The following is a 10003-nucleotide window of genomic DNA, read 5'->3' on the forward strand; positions in this document are numbered from 1 at the left end:
ATAGACGCATAATGTCTACAAATTTCCATCCATATGCTAATTGAAAACCAAGGGATAAAAAATATTTTGAAAGCTTGAACCACACCAAAATAATCTGAGCGTACACAAATACGCTCAAAACCCCATTGCATAACCCACTCCAAACCAACAATAATTCCATAAAGTTCAGCCAAATAATTCGAGGTAACTCGAAGGACGATACTTATAGCTCCAAGAACTGAACAATTAGCGTCTCTAGCTGCCACTCCCGCTCCTGCGATGCCTGGATTACCTCGCGCTGCGCCATCAGAACAGATCTGGAGCTCATTATCATCTGCAGGCTGCCAAAAAACTTCCATCGGTTACTGATGTTTGACATTCCTATGGACCACTCGAAAATAATCAAGAAGCAAAACATTTTCAGCACAATTTCGCATATCTCCCCTAATCTGGACTGAATAGTCTTGAATCAGCTTCACCACCCTCTTGAAAAATAAACTCCAGCTTGGTTGTTGACGTTGAAAGACTTCCCTATTACGTGTTGCCCATAGTTCAGACCCGATGATAAGATTGGCAAGCCTCCACAGGTCACGAATCATGGTACTTCTCCCTTGAGATGCTTTACAAGACACCACAAGATTAGCATTAGACGTCAAATTAAAAATATCTGCTATCCAGTTCCAAGCACAGCCAGCAAAGATGCAATGGAAAAGGATATGATCTAGAGATTTTTTTCGCAACTCCACACAAGCTACAGCGACTTGTAAGATGAATTTTAAATCTGGATTGGATTATATCGTACGTTGCACAAGCATTACGCATGAACTTCTAGTTTTAGGCAGCCAAAGTAGGGTGAACTTCCTTCCTCCATAAAATAGAAGCGCCATCGAATTTGGGATATTTCTGACGGATTAATTCTTTCGCAGAACTAACAGTGAAAGCAACTTTGTAGTCTGGCATCCAGATGCGTACATCTTTACCAACCGTGGGAGTAGGCAAAAGGTTAATGTCTAGACCTGCAGCTGCCATATGGTCCAAATTTTCCACGGGGATATTCCACGGCCCATCAACCAAAATAGTACTAACCAACACATTTCTATCCAGTGTATAGCCATTAAGGATTGCAGCGATACTATTATTTGAAAACCAAGCATCATAATAAAGAGAAGTATTTATACCATCACCCAGCAAAACTTTAGTGTTATATTCCACCAACTTGTAAACTCTTCTAATATCCTGAAGAATAGAAGACTTCAAACCATTTACCTTGATATACCCATTTCTGCCAAAGAATTTAGCACGAAGAAAACCTGCCCATTTTTTCTTCGAAGAACGAATTTTCCACCAAAGTTTCATAAGCATGGCATCATTCATTGTAGCCATACGAGTTAATCCCAAACCCCCCTCCTCAAAAGGGAAACAGACTTTATCATAAGCAACAACCACAACATGGCTAACATTAGAATCTCCCGGCCAAATAAAATTCCTAATTGCTCTTTCACACTGTAAAATGAATTTACGTGGCCATTTATATATATCCATATTGTGAATAGAGTAATTAGCAATAACAGACGTGACAAGCACCAAATGATCATGGAAGGATAACAAAAAACCTTTCCAACTAGCAAGTTGTGATTTGATCTTCTCTACTACACCTGAAATGTGATGATATCGAACAGTACACGACATAATTTTAACTCCCAAATAACGATCAGTAAAAGTGGCTACAGTCATACCCAAATGATTCGCAAGATAATTCATTCTAGTTAAAGAACAACCCCCATGATAGATCTTGATCTTCTGTCTACAAACAGTTTGACCAGAATCTCTTTGATACTTACCCAACAAATCCACCAGATTGTTGAGGCTCTTAGGTTAGCTTTACAGAAAATCATAATGTCATCAGCAAAAAAGAGATGAGTAGGAGAAATACCACCTCTAGTTACCATATGAGACATCTTTTTCTCATGAAAAAGCTTTGTAATATTTCTTCTAAGAACATCTTCAATCAAGACAAAAATCAAAGGAGAAAGAGGATATCCTTGACGCAAACCTCTATTAATTTTGAAATAACCCTCCGGACTGCCATTCAAAAGAATAGAGATTCTAGCATAATTCAAAATATTAATAATCCAAGAGCACCAATGTTCAGAGAAACCATATCCCCGAAAAACTTCCAACACAAAAGACCAACTCACCATGTCAAATGCCTGGGAAATATCAATATTAAGACCAATGTTGCCATCCTTGCGTTTGATGTGGAGTTCATTAACCATTTCAGAAGCCAAACTGATGTTTTCATGGATATTCCGACCCTTCATAAAGGCTACCTGCTCCTCAGAAACAAGCTTATCCAAAACACTACCAAGTTTAGTAGCAAGGATCTTAGTAAAAATTTTAAAGAAAAATTTACTAAGACCAATAGGTCGAAAATTACGAAGAGTATTTGCACCTCTTACCTTTGGAAGCACGATGATAAGACTTGAATTCACCCCATTTGGAATCTGACCAGTATTTCAACAAAAAGTAATAGCTATAATCAAATCTTCATGAATAATATCCCAGCAATGACGATAGAAACAACCAAAAAAACCATCCGGCCCTGGAGCACTATCGGCTCCAAGATAAAAAAAAAACTGCTTGTTTAATTTCGTCAGGAGTAGGAATTTTGTCCATAGCAAGACTTTCTTCCTCTGAGATACCAACATGCTCATAATAAAATAAACTAGCATCCAAATTAGACTCATTTCCATTAAATTTTTCTTCATATAACTGTAACACATGGTCACGCAACTGATCATAGTCTGAAATAGTATGGCCATCACTATCTGTTAATTCTGAAATAGTATTAGAACTCCGACGAATGCGAATACTATTATGGAAGAAAGTAGTGTTGCTTGAACCCTCCACAAGCCACTGTTTCCTTGCCTTTTGATTAGGCATAGTATTATGTTGAAGCCGAGTCTCACTAAGCCTAGCCATAGCATCCTTCATAAGATTAAGTTAGGAAACATCATTAGGATCTTCATCCGAGCAAAGAGACGCATATTCAAACCTCAGTTGGTCTTGCTTCAACCTAGAATGAATATTAGCAAAAACCGCAAGATTCCATTCCTTGATCACCCCCTTTAGCCTCTTGAGCTTATAAGTAAATATGAAATCAAGAGAACCATGCACTGGCATATTCCAACTGTCACTCACCATACGAAGAAAATCAGTGTGTAAAAACCACATTTTTTGAATGCCAAAAGGAGCTCTTTTAGTTCTCGAAACAGAAAAAGGAAAACCCAAAAGAGTAGAATGGTCGGAACCTTCTCTAGGAAGAGCTTGACACCGCCAATTCTCAACTGCCATGTAGTTCTTGAGCTCAACTACACTTTCTATCCTAGTCCGAGACCTTAGCTATAGTAGACTAGAAATCAAGACTTATGGTTTTGATCACTAACATTGACAAACATGCTTGAGATAGCAACGCATGCGAGTTCGACCGAGCAATGCTCTAACATAGATGAACCAATTCTAAACTTGTTTGGAAGTGTGGTATGATCGATTCCAAGATTGTAAATATGAAAGATGATTTACAAAGAAAACATGTCAACATACTTTGAACATGAATAATAACTCTTATCTTTTATTGTTCAAAGATATTCCTTAATTACTCAAGGAGATCCCGATCCAAAATAAATTAAGAATCTTTTAATTAAGATTTTTAGTTTTATATGATTTAATTACCAGCAATAAAATGCATATCTCTAGAGAATAAAAATTAGTAATGTGCATTTACTAATTGGAGATTTTCTATTGAGAGATTCCGGAAAATATTGGACAAAGCATTTCCAGGAATTATGAAACCGATTTGGGCATTTTACTGCATATCTTGAGAATACTTCGGTTTTGGAAATTCCTTGGTGTCCAAACATCCTTGGTCTATAGATACCTAAGTTTGCATTTCTAGCAAACTATCCTAAGAGCCAGGAAAACTTCATCTCTTTGTTGTTTCTGATGGATCCGTCTATCTGGAGAGGAAAGTACCCTAATTAGGCGAAATCTCTTACGACCGCTCGTTTAAATACTTCGGTGGGATCAAGAAGCTCTACGAGTAACGTTGGTGGCAAACAAGATAATTGCAGTTTATTAGTTTTCGATTGATTTGATTGACTAACGGTTGTTGAACTTTGATTGCACCTAGTTTGTTTATTCTTTAGAATCTTCTCTTCTGATATAAGATTCACTAAAACTAGATTGAAGTGTCGACAAGATCTTTAGAACTGTTTGTAGATCTAAAAACATCTTCTGATAATTCATTGTTAACAGACTCCGTTCTATGCGTGATTGATCACAATATATAAGGACCCGTACCTCCACCGATATTATCCCCACTTAGCCACTGCGGATATCCGGCAGTGTGGGATTTTCAAAGGGCATCGCTACGGTAATCCAGCAGAAACTTCCCGGATGGTCACCCATCCCTGGATTACTCTTTATCGAGCACGCTTAACTGCAGAGTCTTTTTGCCAACTCTGGATCCAATTGAGCTGAAAAGGCATCGGTGTTAAGAAAGGACAAATCATTATTTATATTCCGTTCGGCCAACCACTGCCGAATATCGGAGTATTACAATACCACCAACTTAAATTGGAGTCATCCTCGTCTCCAGAATATATTCACAAGTCATATCTCCGACGTTCCCTACCCCTCATGAGAATCACCTGGACGAACCCCGTACAGCGTACCTTCCCACCCTCGGTAGGTGACCCGTCGTCGGATCTGATACCATTTGTAATGACCCGTCCCTCCACCGATACTGTCTCCACTTAGCTACTGCGGATATTCGGCATTGTGGGATTTTCAAAGGGCATCGCTACGGTAATCTAGCAGAAATTCCCGGATGGTCACCCATCCCTGGATTACTCTTGCCAAAGCACGCTTAACTGCGGAGTTTTTTTCAACTCTGGAGCCAATTGAGCTGAAAAGGCCTCGGTGCTAGGAAAGGACAACCCATTACTTATATTCCGTTCGGCCAATCACTGCCGAATATCAGGGTATTACACAATAGATTCAAGTGGTGTTGTGCAGGTTTAATTGAAGATTAAATAAGATTTGAAGACGAAGAAGATTTATTATTGGTTTCTCATATCTTTGTGTAGCACAAACCTTAATCGGCTGGGATCCAACTAGAATTGGATTTATTCGATTGATTAGTTGCGTGAGATCGGTAACACCTAATAGTTCTCTTGAGTTCTATTTTGATTATTACAAATCCGAATCTTATTACTTAGGTAATAGAGATTGGATTGATCTAACCTATGGACAAAGTCGAGACAATACGAAAAATCGGTATTTACACTTTGTGTGATCGTCTATGGATACGATATCAAGACAATACAACAATCAAAGTGTGATTACTTGATAATAGGTTCGGGCTTAACAAAACTCTATAGGATCACTATCAAGTAATACTGATTTAACGTTTATGTGATTTAGGTTAATATATTGTGGTGCATTTGGGTACCCTCGTCTTTTCAAATTATGGTATAACCGATTCCAAGAATGTAAATATGAAAGATGATTTACAGAGAAACGATGTCAACATACTTTGAACAGGGACAATAACTCTTATCATTTATTGTTTAAAGATATTCCTTAGTAGTCAAGTAAATCATATACCGAAATTAATTAAGAATCTTTTAATAAAGGTTTTTGGTTATATATGCTTTCAATGACCAGTAATTAAATGCATATCTCTAGAGGATAAATATTAGTAATGTGCATTTACTAATTGGAGATTTTTTATTGAGAGATTTCGGAAAATATTGGGCAAGTATTTTACTGGAATTATGAAAAACGAATCTTGTTTTCCACTGCATACCTTGAGAATATTTTCGGTTTTGGAAATTCCTTTGTGTCCAAACATCTTTGCTCTATAAATACCTAAGTTTAAATTTCCAACAAACTATCTTAATAACCAGGAAAACTTCACCTTTTTGTTGTTCCTGGTGGAGCCGTCTATCCGGAGAGGAAAGTACCCTAATTAGGCGAAATCTCTTACGACGGCTCGTTTAAAGACTTCTGTGGGATCAAGAAGCTCTACGAGTACCGTCGGTGGGAAACTAGATAATTGCAGTGTTATTAGTTTTCCAATGATTTGATTGACTAACGGTTGTTGAAACTTTGATTGCACCTACTTTGTTAATTCTTGAGAATCTTCTCTTCTGATATAAGATTCACTCAAACTAGATTGAAGTATCGATGGGATCTTTAGAACTGTTTGTAGATATAAAGACATATTGTGGTAATCCATTGTTAACAGACCCTGTTCTGTGCGTGATTGATCACAAAAGATTCAAGTAGTGTTGTGCAGGAGTTTAATTGAATATTAAATAAGATTTGAAGACAAAGAAGATTTCTTATTGGTTTCTCATATCTTTGTGTTGCACAAACCTTGATCAGTTGGGATCCAAATAGAATCGGATTTATTCGATTGATAGTTACATGAGATCGGCATTCTCAATATATCTCTTTGAGAATTATTTCGATCGGGTGCGAATCTAAACCTGGATACTTCAGTAGTTATTGGATAGATTGATATAACCAGGCAAGGAAGTTTATTAGCGTAAATGGAAGAGCCTTTGCATATGACTTGAGATATCTTATCTTAAAGAATCAATAGAGTTGTTACCCAACAGATTTGTTGTTTCTTTACTATTTGGAATACGATCCAAAGGAATTGTTCCAGTGAGTGCATTCATCGAAGTTGGAAGCGCAGGGATACTGAGGAAACTAAGAGAACTAGGGGTAGTTGCCTGGTCTCAACTATACGAAGTTGGTTTAGATTTTGTATAACGTCTTAATTCTGAGAGTATTCAATTCTGGACTTGGTCCCAGGGTTTTTCTGCATTTGCAGTTTTCCTCGTTAACAAAATCTTGCTGTGTGATTTACTTTTCTATTTCCGCAATTATATTTTTTTATATAATTTGAAGTAAATTAGACAAACGTTAACTCCGCTTTACTTGATAGTGATCCTATAGATTTTGGTTAAGTCTGAACCTATTATCAAGTAATCACACTTTGGTAGTTGTATTATTTCGATCTGGTATCCATAGACAATCACACAAAGTGTGAAAACCGATTTGTAGTATTTTCTCGACTTTGTCCATAGACAATCACTTTCGGTAAGAGGACTTATAGGTGGATAAATTAAAGATTGTGGTGTATATAGGTACCCTCGTCTTTTCAATTGGTATCAGAGCCAGAAAACACGAAAAGATCTAACAATATGTGTTTGGTGCGATCCAACCTGTAAGAATTGAATCCAATGACTGATTCAGTTAACGTAGTAGCAGGATTTGACTACTTCAAAGACTCTTGGTGGAAAAAACGAATGAAGTAAATGATACTCTTGTTCCTAAATTTGCTAGGAATTGGGCTTAAGTTTATTTATGTCTTGAACGACGTGCATAATCCCTCGGTTTTCATAGAATTGTATCTCATGGTAATTTTTACTAACAAGATTAGTAATAATGATACAAGTCTCTATGTGGCATGTTTTATTTTGAAGATGTATAAGATTCCACATAATATTTTTCTATGTATGAACCATGACTATTTTTTTCTTGAAAAATCCGGGATCTTAAATATATTTTGGATTGGTTATCCAAATATATATGTACACATTTTCAGATCTAAAACTGTCAATGTATCTTTGATTAGGATGCGATTTTGGGATCTTTGTAAATTTACAAAGAATGATCTTTCGGTTAATAATTATATTAACAATGGATTGCTTCATACACCTCACAACTGTTTTAATGAAGCAAGTGATCTTTTAAAGTATTATTGGATTTATGATTCTAAAGGTATTTGTCATAAATATCTTGTTATGTTTAATGTTGGGTTTGTAAACTCTATTAGAGAATTCTTGAATGAATTTCAAAAATTACCTTTTGGTAATTATAGAGTTAACAAACACTTTGACATAAATATAGAATTGATCCATAATATACATCCGGTCCAAGAAAAATCGTTTTTCCAAAGAAAGACCTAGTTGTGAAATCGGATTTGTTTCCCCACAAATCAAGGTTTCCGACTTTGGAAGGATTTCCTAAAACTAGTTATTTCCTAAAATCGTTATCTTCACTCCCTATAAAAGAAAACTATTTTGTGGTATTTTCAAAAACAACTTGGGAGAAGTTATTTGGAACCATAACTAGGGTTTATCATATATATAACAATATGAGAAAGAGGAAATCAAGAAATGACAAATCTTCTGATGATCGTGTTAGATATGATGAGATTGAAAGGATCAGATTCCCTTAAAAAATAGAAGATAAGCATGAACTCACGTCTTTTGTTGAAAAATCATGTTTTTAAATATACAAAACTCTCAAAAGAATGGAGTTTACTGCTGAGAAAAGATTTGATCCATAGGTTCAAGATAATGATTATGTGAAATGTATTCAAAATCGAAACTGGGGAAAATTTTTTGATTTTGAAAAATATTCACCTGATTTGATAAGAATTTTCTATGCTAATATATACAATATTGATCATGAAAAACTTACCTTTGTTACTCTTGTTGGTTGTGGTATCTACTATGTCGATCGTAAGACGATTTCAAACATCATCAAGTACAATGTGGAATTTAATCACATGATTACCGGAGTTGAAATTGAAAACGATACCATTTAAACACGTCTCACTGGAAAAAAGATTGGCTGGGAAGACGGTAGATTACCAACCAAAGAAATACCTTTTTACTTAAGGGTATTCGAAAAACTTGCTATAGTAACTCTCTTTGCAAGTACAAGAGATAAGTCGGTTTGGAATAAGGATTTCGCAGAATTTGTTTATTTATGATGAAAAAGATTCGCAAATCGATCCATGTGGAATCATTATCAGTCAAATGATTAAGATATCAGATTCTATTTCATCTCCAGGAATCAAGAGGCATCTCGGTTTTCCATGTTGTAGATGGTGGATTTTCGACAAAGGCCAAAATCGTAAAACCATAATTGTACATGCTCCAGATCCAGCAATCAGATGAATATTGAGGCTCATGTCTCTCATTGAAGCATGAAAGCTCATGCCATGAAATATCTGACTGAGAATACTGTCTCTCAGAGTATATGTAGATGTGTAGTCTCTCATCTGAGGCAAGGACACATCTCATGAATACTGAGCAATTTCAGTAATTACTTCTATATAGAATTGAAAGATTGGACGGCTCCTAGATAGCTTGCCTGCTAGTATAGAGCAATAACGTCTTCAGTATGCAACAAGGTTTTCCCTGACCATATAAAAGAGATATGACATTTCAACAAGCTCATATCTCTCAATTCTCAGATAATTAATGCTCCTAGACAACATGCCTGCAAGTATAGAGCCATCAATTAATTATCTCTCATCGTTAACTGAATATTCAGCAATATTCTACGATTCTTCGTAATATTTCGTCACTTCAATTTGAGGTTCTTCCCAGCAGAATTCCACGGGTTAGTGATAAATACTCAACGTGCGGGCATCTGAGCGGCTATCGAGTAAGACCCGACTAAAACGGTGCAAGTCTACTCAGCAATAATGCACAAACGAGCATTCCAAAACAGAAAGGAACGATGAACCTATGCTAAATGGGATGAAAAATAATAATAATAAAATATTGGCAAAGGCGCTAGGGGACTGGGCTCACCGGCCGGCCAGTCACGCCGTGGCCAGTCCCACGCCTAATTTCATATTTCATCATGTTTTATTATTTTTCCCCGATCTCATGAAAGTCTTTTCATTTGAGAAAATCTCCTTCGTCTCAAGGAAACTCCCTAATCTCATGGTGTTTCCTCATGTCAAAGAAATAATAAAAATAAGGAAAGGTGTCCTGGGACCGAGCTTGCTAGCCGGACGGCCATGCCCTAGCCTTGGACGGTCCCACACCTCATGGTTTCTTATTATTTTATTATTTCCCTCATCTCATGAAAATTCCCTGATTTCATGATATTTTTCTAAACTCATGAAAGTTATGTAAATTTAGGG

At 36.4% G+C, this 10003-nt stretch overlaps 1 protein-coding gene across 1 annotated transcript; it reads right to left on the reverse strand.

Annotated features, from left to right (window-relative positions):
* Nucleotides 1-813: 813 nt before the first annotated feature.
* On the reverse strand, nucleotides 814-3333 carry LOC113333607. The gene is made up of 4 exons (XM_026580034.1): nucleotides 3035-3333; nucleotides 2617-2953; nucleotides 2178-2483; nucleotides 814-1848 (listed from the first exon to the last, which is right to left on the reverse strand). The coding sequence occupies exons 1-4, from the start codon at nucleotides 3331-3333 to the stop codon at nucleotides 814-816; spliced, it is 1977 nt and encodes a 658-aa protein (XP_026435819.1).
* Nucleotides 3334-10003: the final 6670 nt, after the last annotated feature.

The sequence above is a fragment of the Papaver somniferum genome, unplaced genomic scaffold (genome assembly GCF_003573695.1).
Source record: "Papaver somniferum cultivar HN1 unplaced genomic scaffold, ASM357369v1 unplaced-scaffold_133, whole genome shotgun sequence".
Lineage (NCBI taxonomy): Eukaryota > Viridiplantae > Streptophyta > Magnoliopsida > Ranunculales > Papaveraceae > Papaver > Papaver somniferum.

Coding starts and splice junctions, on each gene's coding strand:
- LOC113333607 (XM_026580034.1), bottom strand. CDS start 3,333: ATGGCAGTTGAGAATTGGCGGTGTCAAGCTCTTCCTAGAGAAGGTTCC. Junction 2,954..3,034: donor TTGAAGCAAGACCAACTGAG/GTTTGAATATGC, acceptor TGCTATGGCTAG/GCTTAGTGAGACTCGGCTTC. Junction 1,849..2,177: donor TTTCCCAGGCATTTGACATG/GTGAGTTGGTCT, acceptor AGCTAACCTAAG/AGCCTCAACAATCTGGTGGA.